The sequence below is a fragment of the Manis javanica genome, chromosome 13, assembly GCF_040802235.1.
Source record: "Manis javanica isolate MJ-LG chromosome 13, MJ_LKY, whole genome shotgun sequence".
In the NCBI taxonomy this organism is placed as follows: Eukaryota; Metazoa; Chordata; class Mammalia; order Pholidota; family Manidae; genus Manis; species Manis javanica.
Window position 1 is genome coordinate 52890158 of NC_133168.1, and position 21974 is coordinate 52912131.

At 33.1% G+C, this 21974-nt stretch overlaps 1 protein-coding gene and 1 long non-coding RNA gene across 16 annotated transcripts in view; one reads left to right on the top strand and one right to left on the bottom strand.

Moving 5' to 3' along the window:
* The window catches only part of LOC108397060 (uncharacterized), a 47776-nt gene extending 34763 nt beyond the window's left edge, over positions 1-13013 (bottom strand). For both annotated transcript variants that reach the window (XR_005054799.2, XR_012124241.1), the window contains exon 1: positions 12898-13013. This is a non-coding gene — a long non-coding RNA (uncharacterized lncRNA). The remainder of the gene's footprint in view (positions 1-12897) is intronic.
* Positions 1-21974, top strand: part of EYA4 (EYA transcriptional coactivator and phosphatase 4) — a 296169-nt gene that overhangs the window by 222026 nt on the left and 52169 nt on the right. For 7 of the 14 annotated variants that reach the window (XM_036994291.2, XM_017660250.3, XM_017660249.3 and 4 more), the window contains 7 exons: positions 3135-3259; positions 4688-4756; positions 12920-13012; positions 17925-17991; positions 19201-19343; positions 19481-19624; positions 21270-21349. In XM_036994291.2, coding sequence (XP_036850186.1) covers positions 3135-3259; positions 4688-4756; positions 12920-13012; positions 17925-17991; positions 19201-19343; positions 19481-19624; positions 21270-21349 — 721 coding nt within the window. The remainder of the gene's footprint in view (positions 1-3134; positions 3260-4687; positions 4757-12919; positions 13013-17924; positions 17992-19200; positions 19344-19480; positions 19625-21269; positions 21350-21974) is intronic. The other 7 variants (XM_036994327.2, XM_017660257.3, XM_017660258.3 and 4 more) reach the window with 4 other exon arrangements.

The window sequence follows — 21974 nt, forward strand, 5'->3', positions numbered from 1 at the left end:
AGCAATGTATTAAGGTTCCTGTTGCTCATGTCCTTGCCAGTATTTGATGTCATCAGTGTTCCAGATTTTGGCCATCCTAATAGATAGTGAATTAGTATCTCAGTGTGGTATTAATTTTTATTTCCTTGATGACAAGTGATAGGGCTCTTTTTGTAAGTTTGTTTGCCATCTATGTATCTTCTTTGGTGAGGTGCCTGTTTAAGTCTTTAACCCATTTTTATCTTGTTAAGTTTTAAGAGTTCTTTTATATTTTGGATAGCAATCTTTTATCAGATGTGTCTTTTGCAAATACTTTCTTCCAGTATGTAATTTGTCTTCTCATTCTCTTGACATTGTCTTTTGAAAAGTTTTTAATTTTAATGACGTCCATCTTATCAATTATTTCTTTCATGGATTATATCTTTGGTATTTTTATCTAAAAACCTAAGGCCACCTAGGATTCCTTCTATGCTAAGATCTAGAAGTGTTAAGGTTTTGTACTTTTTGCCTTTAGGTTTGTGATCCATTTTGAATTAATTTTTGTGAGGAGTCTAAGTTCTTCATATAGATTTTTGTTGTTGTTGTTGTTGATGTCCAGTTGTTCAAGCAGCAATTCTTGGAGAGACTGTCTTTGCTCCATTATATTGTTTTACTTCTTTGTCAAAGATCAGTTAATGGTACCTGGGAGTAATTTGTTGTATTTTCATTACTATTTTATCCTAAATATTTTCTACTTTCACTTGTGATTTCTTCTTTGACTCAGATTATTTTTAAGTGTGGTATTTAATTTTCAAATATTGATGTGATTATTTTATGTATCTTCTTATCATTGCTTTCTCATTTAATTCATTGTGTTTAGATACCATACTCTGTTAGATTCAATTTAAAATCTAATGATACTTACTTTATGGCCCACCATATAATCCTTTTGGTGGAAATTCCATGAACACTTGAAAATAATGTGTTTTCTATAATTATTGGGTATTACTATACTATAAATATCAACTGTGGAGCATTTGTGATAATGCCCAAATCTGCTGTATATTTTTTAAATTTATTTTTTTGTGTCCACTTTTTCTATTGGTTACTATCAAAAACAAGTTATAAAAGTTCCACCTACAATCGTGGGTTTATCAGTTTCTGCCTTTAATTCTACTTTTGCTTCATGTATTTTGAAGCTTCACTAGTAGGTACATGCACATTTAAAGTTGTTATGTCTTCCTGAAGAATTTATTATTTTTTTATATTTTCTTATTTCCCCCTTTATACCTGCTGACACTCTTCATCTTCAGGCCTATTTTGTGTGATATTATTACAGCCCAAACATTTATCTTATGTTTATTATTTGCATGTTATATCATTTTCCACCTTTTACCCTGAGCCTGTTTGAATCTGACCACTGTTCAGGTTCCCAGGAAGCAGGTTCAAGATGGAGATTTGTGTGCCAGGAGTTTATTAGTTTATTAGGAGTTTATTATTTATTAGGAGTTTATTAGACCTGTTAATAATAACACCATTTTGGGAGGATGAAGGAAGCATGATTGGACAGAGAAACATTAATCTTCAGTGCAGTTACTACAGATTGCAATTCTTATGGGGGCTGTAGGCTGAGGGGACTCTCAGGGTGAGGTGGAATAGTCTTCATGTACTTTCACTGACCAGTCAGTAGGTGAGGGCTACCCCCAAAAAGAGTGATCTTGGGCAAAGTGACTGTTTTTAGTTTTATGGGCAAGTCCTAGAAAGGCATTCAAAAGCTGTCAGTTGATAACACATCCAGCCCCTATAGGAATGAATTGTTCAGTCCTGGAGCCGGGGCTTTTGGGGTACATATAATATCACAGTGTGCTTCTAAGTAAAGTGTTTCTCTTGTAGCCCCTGCACTAGTAGGATCTTGGTTGTTTAATCCACTCTAACAATCTTTGGCTTTTCATTGGAATGTTTAATCCATTGATACTTAGAGTAATCACTGATATAGTTAGGTTTGACTGTGCTATCTTTCTGTGTGTTTTTTATATCTCACATATGTTCTTTCTTTTCCTGGTTTCTTTGGGTTTAATAAAATTTTTTAATGTTTCCTTTTAATTATTCTGTTGACTTTTTGTTATACCCGTTTTTATTTTTCTTATTAATATTTAATGGTAGGTCTTATTTGGTGTATCCTAAACTTTGTATCCGAGTTTATTAAAACAACTAATGCCAAATGAAAGAACTTTAAATGAATGTAATTTCATTCCTTCTGGTGTTGTCATCATATATTTAACTTCTATGCCATATTATAAATTGCACAATACTGTGGTGCTGTTTTATTGTGTCAGAGGACTGTCCTTTATGAATTAAGAGAAAACTAAAAGACAACCTTTTGTATTTACCTACATATTTACATTTCTGTCACTCCTTGTTCCTTCCTATAGATCTGAGGTTTTATCTGAAGATTTTCTTTTAGTATGTTTTATAGGTTAGGTCATTGGTGATACATTTTCTCAATTTTTATTTAACTTGTGTATTTCTCTCCTTTCATGGAAGCATGTGTCTTTTTTGTTACCATTATGCAATTCTTTTACTCTAATTTCCTTTTCAAAAGATAATCAGCCTTTCAATTCCAACACATTTCCTGAAATAGACATTAAGTCAAAGTCTTTTTTCCTGAATGGTTATTAAAGGTGTGACAACTCCATACCTTGGAATTAGGCTCAATTTTTAGCCCCCTGGGTCAACAAAGTCAGCTGGATTTATCTGCCTTAACTTTAATTTTATAATTTATTTCTGGCTACTGGTTTCTTCCTCACTAATGATGAGGGATGTCCAGTTATGAGAGTTAAAATTTTTCAAAATGTCTACTTGTTATCACAGAGGTGATCAATATAAGAGGGAGGGCAGCAGCATGAAGAGCCAAAATGAGAGAATCAGCTTTTTTTTCTGTACCTCATTGTATAAAATAGTTGTGTGGTTATAGGGAACAAATTATGAGGCTTAACTACCAATGAAATTTTATTTATGTATTTATTTTTCATGGACCGGCATGTTCACCTGCCTAATGAAGTCTTTTCAGTTATTATTTTGAGATCACATGGGTGCTCAATAGAAAACTGTATGTAATTTATAAAAAATCATTGCTGAGATTTCAACTTTTGCTCTGCTACTTCCTGCTCTAACAGGTCTATGGAAATGCAGGACCTAGCAAGTCCTCATTCTCTTGTTGGAGGGGGTGATACTCCTGGCAGCTCTAAACTGGAGAAAGCTAACCTTAGCAGCACGTCAGTCACCACAAATGGGACAGGAGGTAAGTGTACCACTCCGAAGATATCCAGAATCACATCTCAGTGTTTGCTGTGATTTCACATGTTAGGGATATGCTAATAAATAAGTGTCTCATTAGCAATAGCATAATCAGCATTATATCCAAGGAATATCGGGCCAATGGGTTATTTATTGTTCTCTTGATTTTCTTGAAACTTTTGTTCCTCCTCTAGAGCTGGAAGCCTTCAGAAAGGACAGCTTTGAGTGACATTTTGAGGGCTTTTTAGTAAAGCTTACTTTTTGTATTTGCCCTTGAAAATATTACAAAATGAATGTATAAAATATGGCCAAAAGATTTGCACACTGATCTTACAAGGAAGAGAGCAAGAGAGGAAGGAAAGAAGGGAGGAAGGAAGGCAGAAAGGGAGGGAGGGAAGGAAGAAAGAAAGAAGAAAAAATACTTTTGGGTTTTATTTTGAATTATAAAAGGAGAGTTCCCCCCAAATTTTTCTTAAACACAATTTTTTCTTAAAAAATGATTTGGGGAATAGAAAAATATATCTGCTGCATTTTCTTTTCAAAGAGAATAATGCCTAACATGTATTTAAAATAGGAATTGAATTTTTTTCTAGATACTTTTTCATTAGATCAACCCATAATTGCATATGGCAACAATAACAGTTATTTAAATATTCTGTTCCTACCACTTTTATAAAATGAAGTCAACCTGTCATAAAATATGATCTGATGTTTGTATCAGAATATGTGTATATAAAGACTACATATAACTCATATATTATTTATCAGGTGAACTTTAAACTCTTCAGTCATTTTTAATTTTGTAGATCAAGTTGTTTTAGTCAATAAGTAAAATGTTACACAAATTTTGTTTTAATTTAAACTATTTATAATTCTAGATATCAGCATTTGCCACATCATATTTTCTTTTCAATTTCAATGTTTTTATGAAATGGGTATACCTTTTCCCACCTTTTCAGAATAACTACAATCTAAAATTTTCTTTGTAAAGTTGTGTGCATTGCAACTTGCCTGTATTTAATAATGTTTTACACCAAACCCTTTGTAGATTAACATTTTCCTTGTTTATGTTTGTCTCTAAACATGCATCTATAACATCAGCTAATTAATTATAGGACTGCAAATTCATAAGATTGTTTAGTGATGACTTCTAGAGTAAAAATGTTTATATTTAAACCTTACCTTGGATACAAGTAATAGGATTTTTTTTAAAAAAACCATGCACTCTGGAATCAGATCTTTAAGTTCACTAATCATCATGCATATATGTTTAACTGACCTAAAACAGACCTCATAAACTAAAATGTAAAAGTCATACAGTATAGTTATAATTTTGGCATAAAGGTCAGGAACCAGGGCAAGCATTGAAGACTATTCACGTACACTAAGCAGGCATCCAGACAATGACCCCCTATACTGTTCCTATTCTCAGGGGAAAATATGACTGTTTTAAACACTGCAGACTGGTTGCTGAGTTGCAACACTCCCTCTTCAGCCACAAGTATGAGAGATGATGGTACACTGCATGTGTTTGGGTGTGTGGACTGGCCCTTCTGGGTGGCTTTCTGTTGCTATTGCTGTGTTTGCACTCCCTTTTCTGTGTTCAGTACTTACAAGAAAAAAGAGAATTAAACGGGCCTTTTAGCTTTTTATTGGTAACACTTGGCCATGTTTTTATTATTAACTAGCATTCTAATCTTAGATGCCTTGGATCAGTAGCATTCTTTTTCTAGAATTTTGTAATTTTGCACAAATGGCTACATCTATTGTTTTCCTAACTACATACCAGTTTATTAAGTGTTATTTCAGCACAACAGTCATGTTAGAGCACTGGAAGCAAATAGCACATACATACAACCTTAATCATGTCCATAACCTGTAGACTGTCATAATTTAAACTGAATTCTTAACATGGCAAAAAGGTATTTGCTCTTTTGGATATGATGAATATTCTAGTCAAAGTGCCTAATGTGATATTCATATTTAAAATTCAATCACTTAAAAAATTGTCAGTGATGAAAGCTATACATTTAAAATTATAAATTGTCTCTTAAAATTTTTGAACTATAAGATATTTGCTAAATTCATATTTTATATATATGTATATGAATGAATTTTTCCTAAATCAAAGGTTAATATGTTGTCAAAATAATAAAATATTTGAAAAACCCATAACACTACAGTGGAACCACCCAATTTTAAGATTATAAAGACCTCCCTACCTATTGGAAATATGCACTGCAAACAAACAGATAGAATAGACACAGTTTGGCTGGACCTTGCTGTATCTGGGATTAAATTAGAATATATCAGTATTGAATTAAAGACACTCCATTACACCCATTACTTATATTTTTATAGTTGTAGGTTCAATGTTTTTTCAGTGTTGCACTTAAAATATACTTTTTATACTTAAAAATACGTTGCCAGAATTTAGTTCCTCTTAAATCCAACTCAGGGGCCTCTTTCTATAAAGAGCCAGATTATAAATATTTTAGGCATTGTAGGCTGAACAGTCTGTCTCATCTACTCAGCTGTCATAGCTCAAAAGCAGCCATAGGCAATACAAAAATGAGAGTCTTTGGATTCCAATAAAACTTTATTTATGGACCCTGAAATTTAAATTTCATATAATTATCATGTCACAAAATATTCTAATTTTGATTTTTTTAAGAAAGCATTTAAGATGTAAAAAAATTCTTAGCTCACTGGCTGTTGTTCTATACTAAAATATTCATGTAACAGAGGTAACTATAATAGTGAATGTGTAAACCCAATATTTAGTAATTTACATATAATCTCAACCAAAAACATTTTCATACTGTTAAGCATCAAATTTTCCTGGTTTTTACTCTTAATATTAAGATTTGTGTGGCCATATGGCAAAAACAAGTACTTGTGTGTCAAGAGGACGATGGATCTGAATCTTAACATGACTTAAAAGCTGTGTCACATTGGACAAGTTGCTTAACCCCTCTGAGCTTCCATTCCTTTTTATAAAGGAAAATAATACTTCCCTGGCAAGACTTTTGTCTTAAATTAGATAATGTATACAAATTACTTGACAATAAAAGCCAGTATATTTCCTTTTCTTTACTTAATAATTCAATGAAAATTAGACATCAGTTTTTAAGGAAAATGAAAACATGCATCACGTTAAAAGACTTTCCAGTGTTTGGTCAGATAATAAATTTTTCTGCATTTAGAATGTGTAAAAAAAAGAGGAAAGTTTTTATTAACAAAATGCTAGGTATACTTTATTATGATAGAGTCTTGGTAGCATACTGATATGAAATTTTTAATAAATTTTAATGACTTTTTTATGTGGGTGTTTATAATAAACTAAGAATTTGGTGCATAATCTTTCCCATTTAGAGTAAACTACTTTTAGTCCAGGGTTTTATTGTTGTAATTGGATGACTCCATAAAATTATTATAATAAAACAAAAGACTAAAGGAAAGGTTAATTTAGTGGCTTTTTAAGATCTTTCTGTTAACTTTGAGATTTTCAAAAAGCTAGTTTTTATTATGTAGTTTTTACTAACCTGAGTAAGTTGTTAGTATCACCTTAGTATTGTACTACACTATGTTGATGTTGTTTTTGTTTTTCCTTAAAGTAATTAAAAATATTTCAACACCTTAAGCCTAATTTTATAATTACATCTGCAGATTTATATTGGAACCTAGATTTTCCTTGCAAATTTTTGTTAAAATGTAGAATTATCAATAAAAATAGAATAAATGCAGTCATAATTTAACATGTAGATCAATGGGCAACAAATTTTTCTGTAAACAGATAGTTAATGTATATTTTAAGCATTGCAGGCCATACGGTCTTAGTTGTAAGTCGTCAGCTATGCCATTGTTGTACAAAAGCAGCCATAGACAATATGTAAATGAATGAGCGTGGCTTTATTCAAATAAAACTTGATCTATAAATACTGAAATTTGAATTTCATAACATTTTCACATGTCACAAAATATTATTCTCTTTTTGATATTTTCAACTTTTTGAAAATATAAAAGCCATTAGCTCATGGGCTATACAAAAACATCCCATTTGGCACATTTGGCATATGGGATGTAGTTTGCTAACCCCTGGTAATAGGTATATATGCTGTATATGAAGTATATGTATGCTTCATGTATCTGCATAGTCAAGCATCTAAATCATGTAAATTCATGCATGTCAATGCAAGTCAGTCATATGAAAAGTTACTTGCAGTTATAGGTAAGATTCTAATTTGCTTAATAGAGTCAAGATTCATAATTAGCTACACTTGATATGCAGACATTCTATTCGGAATGCTTAGGATAGAAGTGAATTTTCACTCTCTCAATTAAAATGTATCAAGTTCCTATTACATGCCAGGCTCTGTGCTAGGAACCCAGTGTGGCCATACAGAACGCGATACTGGCCGCCAAGGGGCCAAATGTCTAGCAGAGGAAAACAGACAAGAATATATTGAGTGCATAATGTATTCAAGGTGATGGTACATAGCAGAGAGAGGGAATATCTGATTATATGTAGAGATTAAGAAAATACTTCAAAGAGAAGGTTTGGGGGAGTCAAAATCAGACATTCTGATAAGGTTTGTGGTGTTTTCTTTATTTATGACCTATATATCATAGAAAAGAATCTTACAGAATTTTGAACAGATGATTGGCTCACATGTGATGAATTTGTTTCTGAATGTTATGTGTTTGTATAGTAGAGCCACCAATTTATTTATTGTGGCTCTACTATTTTTAGATTCTCTTTTAGGAAAGAAAGTCATAAAGTGCTTCATCAAATTATTTTACACAATTAAATACTTTCTGGATGTTTAGAAATGAAAGACACTTGGTGTTCATAGGTGTTTGAGTGAATATATTCATTTAGACAAACATAAATCATAGGCTGTACCAATGATTAGAACTGGTAGGTGATGTCTCTTGCTCCCCTGCAATGTTATAAATTGTATCCTTCCTGGTCTAACTTCTCCTGAAATACTTTGTAGTAATTAAGCTGTCAAAAGTCCCTAAGTGTGATTTTGTGATTCAGAAAGAAGTGTATTTAAAATTACGTATATATATAGTCTTTTAAGTGAACACTGATTTAAACACAGATTTCAGAAGATGAAATGTAAAATGTAAATTACCTGGATTACCTTCTCTTTCAAGGATTAAGCCTGATACTGCAGCAAGACTTGATAATACAACTTGGGTTGAAAATTTTAAAAAAAGAAATTATCTTCTCCAAAAATAATTAATATGCATTAATGTTGCACTTGAGTTGCAAAGATAATCTGAGGGGACAAAAAATTAAATTTGCTTTGAACGTTTGTATATGGGGTGTGGATGAAGATTTGGGATGTAAAGGGAGGAAATCAGGGACTTTGTAGCCATAGCTGACACCTGCCAATAATCACTGGTAATCTTGATTTAGTCCATAGATAGCAATTATTTTTAAAGGTTAAAAGATAAAATCCAATTATATCAATCTATTAAAATCAATATATTACAATTACTTTGACTTTTTAAAAAACTATTTGGCTCTATGGAAAACATCCAAATTGCAAATAGTTAACTAGTAGGGAGCAGGGACCTGAGAATACAAGTATTTTTTGAAGTAATGGTTCTGTACGAAGTGCTGTACAGTTGACCCTTGAACAACATGAGTTTGAACTATGGAGATCCATTTATACACAGCTTTTTTTCAGTAAGTACAGCGCAGTATTATAAATTTATTTTTTCTTTTGATTTTCTTAACATTTCTTCTAGCTTACTTTATTGTAAAAATACAATATATAATACACATAACATAAAACTATGTATCAATCAACTGTTTTTATTATCAGTAAGGCTTCAGGCCAATAGTTGGTTATTAGTAAGGATTTTAAGGAGTCAAAAGTCACACACAGATTTTTTACTGTGCTGGGAGGTCAGCTGTCCTAACCCCTGCATTTTTCAAAGGTCAACTGTATAGCTTTTTCATCCCACTCTTACAGAAAAAAACCCTAAATTATTTTGAGCTTATTGAAGAATAAAACCACAACAGTTGTTAACCTATAACATTAAACTACAATTGTTGCTTTAGAAATCAAAACAGTTGTAAGTTTGAATTTTTTTGAAAACTACATTTTTATCCTATAGAAGGTTATCCTTTCCATTTTATAGCATGTAATGATTTTGGACATCCAGAAAATAAGTTAAAAGCCCTGTTTAAACTCTGTGTTAATTTAAGAAAAATAAAATACAGTAAGATAAATACACTTGAACATAGCACTTGGTAATTGATAATCATTTGGAATGAGGACTTCAACAAGTTTTAGAAAGTAGTAAGAAACACAAAACTAGATTTGTTTTGTTGAACATATTTCCAATAATGCCTTGCACACATTTAATTAAAATAGTTTCCTGCCACTAGAAAAGCAAATGTTATGTCTAATTTAAAGTTCAGAAACATAAAGCAGAAGAAGAAAAAATGGAATAGATTTCTAATATATTTAGACCTTTAGTGGAAATGACTTCCATTTTTCAAACTTTATAATTATTATGTTTACTTTTTACTACCTAGCTGTTTTATAAATACTAAGGTACTCTTGTACTTAACATCTTTCTGATAAACCAACTAATCATACTAAGGAATATCCATTCCATTTCCCTTTCTAACATTTCTGCCCCTAAAAAAATTGATTACCTAATACTATAATTATTATTATTATTATTATTATTTTATAAAATCAAACCAAATTACTCTATGTCTCACTCGGAGATCAAGATCTGTTCATTGATGCTCACCTAATATGAATATGAACCTACATCTCCCCGTCTCATTTTCTGTAGCAGCATTAATTTCTTTTCCCTTTTGTTCAACCCTTACCTGCATATGAAAAATAAATTTGCACTAATGTGGTTTATCCCCAAATTTTGGCATCCATTTATTGAATTATTACTTTCAAATCCATGCCTTTTAGTACACTGAACACATATTGATATTTATGCTGCTCTTCATATACTTTCTAGGATGCCTTTCCTCAGTAAAATGAGCCTTCTTTGTGTCTCTTTGACTAAATGCAGAGCTTTAAAATTTTAATGAGAGGTGTTTCCAGATACAAGCACAGACTCCCTCTCTCTCTCTCTGCCTTTTCTTCCTTCTCCTTTTGACCACCTGAAATTTTCAAATTGATATTATAATCCACACCAATACTTAGTTTTTGAAATCAAGTCTCAAAGTTAAGATCCAAAGTAACAAGACTAATCTTCATGTCTGGCTTCTAGACTAATATTTTTTAGACACAGCTCACATTCTGTTACCCTTCCCCCAATTCACAAGTGAAATATAAATTACCATTAGTATTAATAAATCTATAGGTATTGTTTTTGTTTTAGACACATGTAAACAGGAATTTAGCCACTGTTAGAGCTTAGGATCGCCGAGAAACTGTCTCTTGTGTTAGTTTTGCTGAAGACTTTGGACTGTGCCTTTTTGTCAGAAGTCAGATGTAAACACTACATCACAGAGCAGCCCTTACACCCATCTACATCGCACCCTTCATCATCTTAATAGAGAGCTCCTGATTAGTTAGTGCAGCCTGCAAGGCACTATGGCTCACATTGGATTCTGAACCTGCATCTCCCCATCTCAAATTCTAGCTCTTACTATCTGTCTGACTATAGGCAAATTATTTAACCTCTGTTCCCTCAGTTTCCTCTTTTGAAAAATGAAAATAATAATTTTACCTCCCTCGCATGACAGCTGTGAGGAGTAAATGAGTGGGTATCTATAAAGCACAGCAGCAGCTCCTGGCCTATATTAAGTGTCCTTTAAGTATGTTCTGTTATTATCTGCTTTCAAACTTGTTACTCTTGTTGTCTTCTAAAATATTTCTGAGAGGGAAATAGAAAAGATACTTTAGTAGCCTATTGCCATGTTTTGAAGTTTTGGTGTTTAGCAAAGTGTTCCTAATTGCTCTGTCTAGAAGACAACTCTGTCGTCATCACTATCTGAGGCTTAGTGAGCAGTCACTGTCATGAACATAAGGCATTAAATACCTGAAGGTAGCCCATTAATGGTGGAAAGATCATGAATGTTAGCGCCGAAGACCTGAGCTCAGCTCTTAGCTCTGTCCTCTGCCACAGAACTTATGCAAGTGCTCAGCACACCCCAACTTCAGTTTCCTCATGTGAAAAATGAACAGAGTGGTTCCTATTGATCACTGTTGTTTTAAGGATTAGCTAAGTGTAAATAGGCTAGCACTTAGTAAGCTCTCACTAAATAATTTTGTAATAGTAAATAATGCTTTGTGCTAACTATAATTATGGGTCAGGAATAACTAATGTCAACTCCTATGCAAATTACTACTGTACAGTGGTAACTACCAATTCATCATTTATCATTGTACAAATAATTAGACACTGCTCAGATTATTGTTGCTAATGAAATAGGCCAATCTTAAATTTCCCTTTTTGCTAGGATAAGTAATCTAAGCTTCTTTACTTCCTCTTTCCAACCTTTACAGTTCCCTGAATCTCCCAGAAGATCTTCATGACGTTATTAAGTCATGGATACTGAATTAACCCCAGGGTTCACTAAAGGAGGGTCTGGTCAATTTGACTTATGTGGAAAGAAAGCATAATCATTACTGCATGCTTCTCCATTTATACATCGCTTTTCTAACAGAGTAACATACTGACTTTCTTGGTTCATAGGTATATACTTTTACCCCATGTCTGGCTAGTCTTCAGCTGTTTTCTTTATACTTTTCTGCTTGCTTCAAAGTTATTTGACTGTAGCATTCCATTTATGAACAGGAAACCTAAGAGGTGTTAAGTAGAAAATAATTTAGTTTATTCCCTTGCTGCATTATGTGTGTAGCAGAGATTTGCCCAGAAAGGGAAAATATGGTGTGACAAAATGGGTAGAGGCTTTTTCTCTTCTCCCCGACCCCCAACCACTCGTTGCATCTAACAATGACAAAAATGTGTGCCCAACTATCTCATTGCCAAGTGAGGACTTTGCCAAACCATACCACCCCAAAGTAGAAATGACATATTAAAGAGTTTTCAAAAGATATACATACTGCTGTAGAAATCATCTCTTTCTCTATGCTTATCTCTATAATGCATTTAAAATTGTTACATAGCATTAAAATAGAAACCCAGCACCGTATGACTCTTAAATCAATTTTAGAGCAGAAATTTATCGAGTGCCTTTTTCACACATACATAGTTTCTGTATTTGTTTATACCTCCATTGTACTCATATGTAATCTTTTTTTCTTTTAACATCTTCTTGGAAAGAATAAAATATAAGCTAGTGTATCTTTTTGTCATGATTTGAATTCAGTGTGCTGAAGACTGATGATTCCTTTTTTTCTGTCTTTTGACTGTAATATCAGAGTGTGCTTAGGTGACTTAAAAGTGCAAATATGTGTACTGCTGTTTCACTTTATAAGATTGACTGCTTGCAAAAGCCAGATCCAAGAGAACTAGCTTAGCCAGAGGATTTTTAAATTAAATCCTCTATAAAATGCATGTCCATGTAGCTAATTTAACAAAACTCTCCTCATCAACTTCTCAGTTTTTTCTTGCATGCCCATGGTAGCTAGAAAAACCAATAGTCAGTGTCTTTGATATAAATTTAGAAATAAAACTCACATGTACTTATTCTTCTACATAGTGTCTCTTCTTGCAGTCAAAACAGAGCCTTTGAACAGCAGTGAAACCACAGCCACGACTGGAGATGGAGCGCTTGAAACTTTTACTGGGTCAGGTAAAGCCTTAAGCTTGAGTGTTGTTGTGTACACACTGGGGTCACGTAATCCTCCTGGCAGATAAACAGCGTAAACACCGATGCTGTAACGATCTGGAGCTTTGTAAATTTAGCAATAATTTCACTTTTTTTTCAGAGTTGTCATAAAACTGTGTCTTTTCAGAAACTGTATTTGGAGTCGTTTGGCTGGATTTACACTCGAAGGCAAATCAATCCCCTGACTTCACTATTAGAAATAAGCAGAGCCAGCTTCTTTTGTAATTATTTTATAAATTGTTTAATTTAATAATTAGGTTGTAATAGTTGACTTTGTTCCCTCAACTTGCCCATTTAAGTGACATAAAACTGCCTTCTCTCTAACATTCGAGATGTAAAACTATCCATATGATTCCTTCTAAATAACCTTGTTTCCTCTCTGGGTTTAAAAAAATCCTCCTGTGTAAGCAGCTGAGTGACAAGTATTAAAGGTTAATGGGCTGCCCAGGAACACATGCTGGTTGCATTAGATTCTAGTCTCTGAGAGCACTACTTTCACTCAAACGCTTCAAAGAGAACAATAGTGTGTCTTTAAACATCAATCCTTTTTAGATATAAATACCTGATAACTCCCAGGTGGGCACAAAGGACGTGCATTAAGTTGACTTAAAGATTTTAAGTTACAGTATTTTGTTTGGTTACAGTATTTTATTTTGTTATCTGGTGAAAGAAATTTTTTTTAACCTGACAAGGAATTTGTACAGCAGAAAGATGAACTTAAACCTAGAAAACTATTTGTTGTAATTAAATCTTGGTTCTCTTATACTACTTTAATAAATTTTATATTTGTCCATGTCCTCAGGTACAAGGATTTTATGTGGGTATGCATCATGTAAAATGAATTGAGTTATATCCTTGAGTATAATGTCATTATAGCATATATTTGATCTTTATAACTACAGATGATCCCTTTTCTTTAGTTCTCACTGATTGGAAGCAGTTGCCATGTATGCACATAAATATTAACTCCAAACAGAAAGAAATAATAATTCATACACTTGCACAGAGTCTCATATGTGCTAAATCATATCCTTTCTAACAATTCACTTGCCTCTGAGGAGATAAATAGCTACTGACTTACTCTAGTGTTCTTTATTATTCACTTACCATGATAATATTCACTCTTGTAAACTTTCTGCATAGTAAATGCATGTGCACACATTTTTGGAAAGTAGTGAAATTATTAAGCAGTTGCTGACATACTTAAAGTTAATTGAAAGCTGCATACCACAAGTTAATTGAAAGCTAATGGCAAAATTATAGAATGTTAGCTCCAGAAGGAATTTCTAAGATCTCCAGACCATTTTATGGGCAAGAATACAGAGGCATGGGGAAGGTAAAGGTGGCTAAGTTCATATAATCAAGATCTCACTCGTGGTCACTGATATATATGAGGCTAGAACAGTGTCCTGATCAATCCAGGAGGCTTTCTGTGAATAACCCACTGGAAAATATAAAGGCGGAGAAAGAAATAAGTGTAAGTGGTCATCCTGTATGAAATTTTCCCATATTGTCTTTACAAATAGTTACCCAGTTTTCTTTTAAGAATGATCTAGGCCTGTGCTATCCCATAGTTACAAGCCATTTGTGGCTGTTTAAGTCTAAATCAATTAAAATGTAGTAAAAATTAAAATTTTGTATCTGGTCATGCTAGTCACATTTCAAGCTGCATGTGATTTTTTTTAGTGGCTACCATATTGCACAGCTCAGGTAGAGAACATCTCCAACACCATAGACCAAGTTTTTTGGACGATGTTCTAGGTCAGGGATTCTCAACAACAGCACTCTTTAAAATTTGGCTTATTTTTACTGTGAGAGCTGTCATCTGCCCTGTAAGATGTTTAGCACCCCTATTATCTATCCCAAGACAGTAACACTCCCAAGTTGTGATACACAGAAGTGTCTCCAGACATTTTAAATGTCCCTGGACTGGCAAAATTCCTCCCTACCTCCCAGCCTCACTCCCCATTGAGAGCCACTGATTGAAAGTGTCACAGTAGTAAAAATAAATCCTTAAAATTGCTTGACACCACCCTTTGAGAATCTGGTAATAGCTTTTAAAAATTGGTTTTGATTATTGCCAGGACATTTTGAAAACAAGCAGCTTTACTTACTTCTGTATGCAGAGATGATGGACTCTAACTGAGTTGAGTGTTTTGCACAATGTCTCTTGATTAAATGATGATGAGGAAATAAAGAAGGTCTCCCAAATTTGTACATGGTATCACAGAAATCATACTGGAGATTAGGCAGCACTGCATAGGAATAGTCTTTATTTTGATCAGCAAAATCTCAACTCCCTTTAGTCAAATTCTGTTGTTTTCAGCTCTCTGCAGAATTATGAGTTAGAATAAGATGTATAAATTTTAGTTAAGAAGCCAAAACTCCATGTTTTAGCAAATGGTAGGATTTGTTTTCTTCTAATGGCTGAATAATATTCCATTGTGTATATGTACAACATCTTCTTTATCCATTCATCTACTGATGGACACTTAGGTTGCTTCCATTTCTTGGCTACTGTAAATAGTGCTGCAATAAACATAGGGGTGCATAAATGATTTCACTCATCTGTGGAGTATAAGAACAAGGAAAAAACTGAAGAAACAAAACAGCAGCAGACTCACAGAACGCAAGAATGGAATAACAGTTACCAAAGGGAAAGGGACTGGGGAGATGGGGGGAGAAGGGAGGGATAAGGGGGGAAAAGGGTCATTACGATTAGCACACATAATCTAGTGGGGGTCACGGGAAAGGCAGTATAGCACAGAGAGGACAAGTAGTGATTGTATAGCATCTTACTACGCTGATGGACAGTAACTGTCATGGGATATGTGATGGGGACTTGATAACGTAGAGAATCTAGTAACCACAATGTTGCTCATATAACTGTATATTAATGATACCAAAATAAAAAAAGAAGCAAAAACTCTCCAAGTTTTATATGAATATCTTAGTTTTCTGAGCCAAAGGTTTTCTATTTTGTTTAGAAAATGAGCATATAGACCTTAATATTTTAAAGGTTGAGCCTTTATACTATCATGGGTACATTATTTTAATGATGTCTAGATGTATTCATTAGAGGGAGGAAGCATCCTATATGTTCAAATGTCTGTTCGTATGTATGGGCTTTTTAAAACAAATGATTTTTTTATTTGGCTTATTTATTAAAACTTGCTGTAGAAAATGTTTCTTTTCATTATTTGATGTGTCTTTGGAAAAGTCTTGTATTTTACAATCTTGAGAAGAACCGATTAGTATTGTCAAGTCTTGAGTGTGCCAAAATGAGGTTTTATAAATAAAGAGACCAAAAAAACATGGAAGAAAGCCTCATTTAACTATATTTCTGCTGTATTCACTTTTGTGAATTCATGTATCAGACTGAATCTCCTGTGGAATAACATTATTGGTATCACTAATATACCAGGACCTCGTGGTGTGGTAGAAAAAGTCTGTTCTCATTTAGTTGATTTGAAAGTTTTAAAGATTAAGTTTTCAGTAAATAGGTAGAAAATTAATGTACTTTGGTCTATTTATTTTCCAATACATATAGCAAATATACTTAAATTTTTATTGCTAAAAATATTTAAAACATAACACTTCTAGTCATATTCATTGATTTTTTTTCAAAATTCACTCAATATTCTTGAAAACATACTTTTGCAATACTGTTATGAAAATTATATTTTCCATACTCAGAGCTTACAGTCCAAATGGTATTTTAAATACATTAATTTCTATGTGTTTATGAAGCAACAGATCACAAGGTTACTTAATACCATTTGGATATAGACATATATCACATTTCATATAATAATTTAGCAACCTAAACCTATTTGTCACTTTTACAATTCTAAAAGTTTAGCTGCAGAATTATTATGAACAACTTAGGAAGGACATAGTACTTTGAAGTACAACTATGATTGATTAGACTAAACTAATTCCAGTGCTGCGTTGTATACTACTTTAATCTTTTTGAAAAGTGAATGAACAGCAGATGGCCTAATAAAGACACTCTGTGTGCTGGCCCGATATGGATTGGCTCTGAAGGGACTGCCTCAACATTTCAGAATCCATGTATTTGCAATACATCTGTCTTCATCAAGGCAGATGGCTAAAAGAAAGAGAAACTTCCAAACTTTTGGATATGTTCCAGTTTGGGGCTACATGTTCAGATGAAGTGTTAATAGGACCTGACTTTCACCTTTAAGTTCTCAAAAACTGCTATCTCTGAGAGTTCACAATATATTTCTAAATTTGATCGCTGCTACATTTTTGCAGTTTCTTTGTAAAATACTGCATTCCCCTCATGCTTTCTATGTATATCCCAATTATTACTGGACTGTTGTGGACTCTGCATTTTTAACTACTCATCTGACTGTTAAAATGAAAGAAAATAGAAAACAATAGCATTTAACAATTTAAAAATGCAAATGAAGTTTGAGACTTCACATTTCTCTTAAATTTTTTTGTATTTATATTAGAATAAGTATGAAGAGTATTATATTGCCATCATACTTGGAATTTAAAACAAAGCATTTATGTATTTTAAAAATTTTATATCATGAATGCTTAACTACCTATAATGAAAGATATTTATTCATAAAGTACTAATTAATACATAAGAGCATGCTACTGATTTGAGTAAATGGAAGAATGATGGAGAGGAATGATTTGTGAGAATTCATTTCATGCTCTTAGAACAAGTTTGAAGCAGTTTAATTAGAAGAAAATGTTTTGGCATCTGTTTCTGCTTAGTAAATGAATGAATTTTTTGAAAAATGTCTTTAACATGGTAATTTCTTCAAACTGGTTTGTACATTTTAGTGAAATGTATTTATGAAACAACCCTTTTTGCACTGGTTTTTGTGTCTTGCAGTAATAACAAGTAGTGGCTACAGCCCCAGATCAGCACATCAATATTCCCCACAGCTATATCCTTCCAAGTAAGTGGTCACTAGATTCTTTAAGATCTGTGAGAATAATTTTCTGGGATTATTTTTATTAATCTGTATTCACACAGTGTAACGACTTTAAATTGGGATACATTTGTATATAAATGTCTTACAGATAGAAAGTTGAATAGATACTTAGATAGATTAGTCATATAGATAAATATCCTGTACAAATCTAGAAATATATCCTTACTTTATCCAGGTAAGTCCCTTCATTCTGAATATTTATATACCTTGAGGAAAGCATCAAGCTCAAATCAGAATACACTGACTTTTTAATGAAAAACTTTAAATGCTGATTTGTTTAAAGAAAATCTAAAAAGATTGCACTTTATTCATACATCAACACTTCATAATTTCTTCTATCATTAACAATATTTTTATTGGATTTCAAGTTCTAATAAACATAATTTTGAAGAATATGCTGCATTCTTACAGCATGCATACAGTTTCTTACAACAAATGTAGTCAATTTACTGAGAACAGCAGTAGAAATTTTAGGTTTAACTATCTTGTGTGTATTTCTGAATTTGGTTGCAATCAGCTAGATGTATCAAGATTTTGGATTTCTTTAGTCATACACATTAAAATTTTTTGCAGCAGCTACAGTGTCCCATCCTTAAGTATAGGCTGAAAGTAGATATCCATTTAGAAACACTCTGTAAAATGTAGTGTATCAAAACAGAGAGCAGACTTTGCCCAAAAGGCATTCCATTTCTTTTCAGGAAGCTGCCTATCTTTTTTTTTTTTTAAGATTTCCTGTTCTTGGTAGGGGTTTTGACCACTTTTGTAGGCACTGTATAGCATTAGGACACTCATGGTGACTGAGAATACACTCATGGGCATGTTAATGAGCTGGCCTGAGCTCCATTTCCCTCATCTACTTATTAATTGTAAAACTATTTCAGATGTAGACAAGACCTGGAAGAGACTGTAGGTCTAATAGCTAAACCAAATTTCTCATTTACAAGTGAGGTGTAGACTTAGGGAGTTTATTTGTTCAAGGTTACTAGATAGGTTTGGGACAGAGCCTGGTCTCCTGACATTCAGACTCTTATTTTCATCTATATTATAGAAAATTGTATTGTGGATAGAAAAGAGGATTACTTCCTGGCTGTTATAAGGTTTCACTGAATCTAAGCTGTCTGAATTAATATGCAGTCTTTGTTGCCACAGTAATGCTATTTTTCTGATATTTAGGCCCTATCCACACATTCTTTCTACACCAGCAGCTCAAACAATGTCTGCCTATGCAGGCCAGACTCAGTATTCGGGGATGCAGCAGCCAGCCGTCTACACAGCCTACTCACAGACAGGACAGCCCTACAGCCTGCCCACTTACGGTATTTCTCCTCTTCTCTCTTCTCCTCCTTTGGTTATTAGCAGGTAATCTGCTGCCCTGTAGTTGTGTATTCTACTGTAAGTTACAACTCAGATAATTTTACTGATTAAATGGTTTGCACGTGCGTTTTCCAAACAGATTTGGGCGTGATGTTGCCAGGCATCAAAACAGAGAGTGGACTTTCACAGACTCAGTCCCCATTACAGAGTGGGTGCCTCAGTTACAGCCCAGGGTTTTCTACCCCACAACCCGGCCAGACACCTTATTCTTACCAGATGCCAGGTAAGAAGCCGCACAGGAAACATGTTTTATGAGAAGGGATTCTTTGCATGAAACCCCTTGGCTTCAGACTAGGAGTACAGTCATGAAGACAGTTTTAAACATTACCACTGCTCACACAATTTTATCAGAAAAAGCAAATAACTAGGAAGAAGCAATGAAAAAAGTTGAATATACATCAAGAAATATGACCCATGCTAAATTTAAATGCTTAAATTTACGTTGAATAAAATTGGCAGGTCCAAGCAAAGCAGCTTCCAAGCCAGTCACCACACCAGTCACATGTTTGTCATCTACTTAAATAAATAACTTAAAAGACTCATGGCAAAACCTGTATTTTCTTGTCGATATTCCCAAAGTCCATAATGCTGTCTTGATAAAATTGAATGAGCACTTTCCTAAGTCCCATTTATTATTGACTGCTTGAGGACTTTTTGTTCATTCCTAAAATGCCTCTCCCATATTAATAGTATATTTCTTAATAGGAATATTTGTATAATTCATATGACCCCCCCCTCAAATAAATCCTCTATGATTAATTTCTCTTCCATATTTGATCATTAGGTAGTAGCTGTAGAAAAGAACTTTAGAACTTTAGTAACATAGTCAAAACATTAAAAACTTAATTTATCATTTTGTCTACATTGTTGGTCATAAATTTGGGGCTCTATTAACTTATTTGAATCAACTTGTATTGAAGTTTTAGTCATTTGACTAAAATGAAATACTTAGACCTTTATGCTGAAGCAACAGGTCTCCTTTTACCTAGAATGTAGGAAGAAACATATTTGCAAATGTGCTGCAGCCAGAGTGAGGCACAGAGCTTCAGTTAGCCATGTGAAAGAGACCACAGAGACATTGTCATTTATTTCCCAAGTACTTTCATATTGGATATTCTGGGCCAAGTCAATTTGCATTGTTTACATAATGTTGCCTTTTTCCAAACATACTGAGAAAAACAAATAATCAGGTGTCTCAGACATCTTTCATTTTACTCTTCCATAAGAACATATTTTTTTTAATCTGTAAACTAATATTTCACTTGTCTTTGCCCCAATTTAAAAAATAATGAAATCAAATTCTGACCTTAGTGGTAAAGTTCTTAAAAGGCCCTCAACCCTTAGATGACTGTAAGTGTGAATAGTTCTTCCTTGGTTCCGAGCCCTAGATCACAGCAATTTTTGTTCTAAGAAAAGAACACAGAAGGAAGGATGACAGTGAGCTGTAAGCATCAATTCTTAACAGGTTCTCAGTTTTCTAAGCTAACGCCATCCAAAGGTTTTACTCAAGTGGTTTCCATATGCATATGTAGTTGGTGTGACCATTTGAAAGTTCTGGCAGTTTCCTGGAAGCAGTCTCAGTTTGTATATTTTATTCTTCCAGTACCTCTGTACTTCTGGACATTGCACCCTTGAAGGATAGCTGTAATTCTTGTTTAGCTTAACAGACTTCTGTACAAAAGACTGTAACTGTTATCTTAAGAGAGAGAGAGCTAAAACATTTTCTTCATAAATCTCTGAACTTCAAATTTCACATTTTGTTGCCTTAACAAAATTAAAAATATATTTGTCTCATTGAATTCTGCAAAGTGGAATGTTTCATTAATTTGTAAGAAATACTTTAAATGCAACTTGTTCTTTACCTCTAGGTTCTAGTTTTGCACCATCATCTACTATTTATGCAAATAATTCAGTTTCCAATTCAACAAATTTCAGCGGTTCACAACAGGTATAGTAGCTTTTTGTATTTATGGTTTTCCTATCTATTTCAGATATTTAAAGAATAGTTTCAGGTTGCCGCGTATGTGTATATTCTCCTAGAATCAGGTTTCTTTTATTTATAGCTAAGATGTCATCTGAAGGTAGTAAAAATTGGCTATCTAGAATTCTTGGGATATGTGTTGTTCTGGGTATTTTAGGATTTCTGGTTGCTAAAGGTTTACCCTTTAAACACTTATGCCATGATTCTTTTAATCATAAGGAATATAAATATGAAATGTATTGCATATCTTACTATTGAACTATGCTACACATCATTTTATTTTTCTTAACAAAAGCTATCATTACGAACATTAATAGATTCAACTGTAATCAATAATTGGGTTTTGCTGTAGATGATCACATTTTAATCCAACATATTTGTAATTAAACAAAATGCCTCCTGGACTACTCTGAGTTTTTTCTTTTCTTTTAGTTATATATTCCTTATTAATGTAAGAAAAGGCAAAAAAAATAAATTTTGATAATTAAATAGTGTAGAATAATAATGTTTTTGATGGGATTAAACTTTGTAATTTGGCATTAGTTAGAAAAATGGTTTAATATCAGAGCTAGTGTACATATTTTTTATTTAA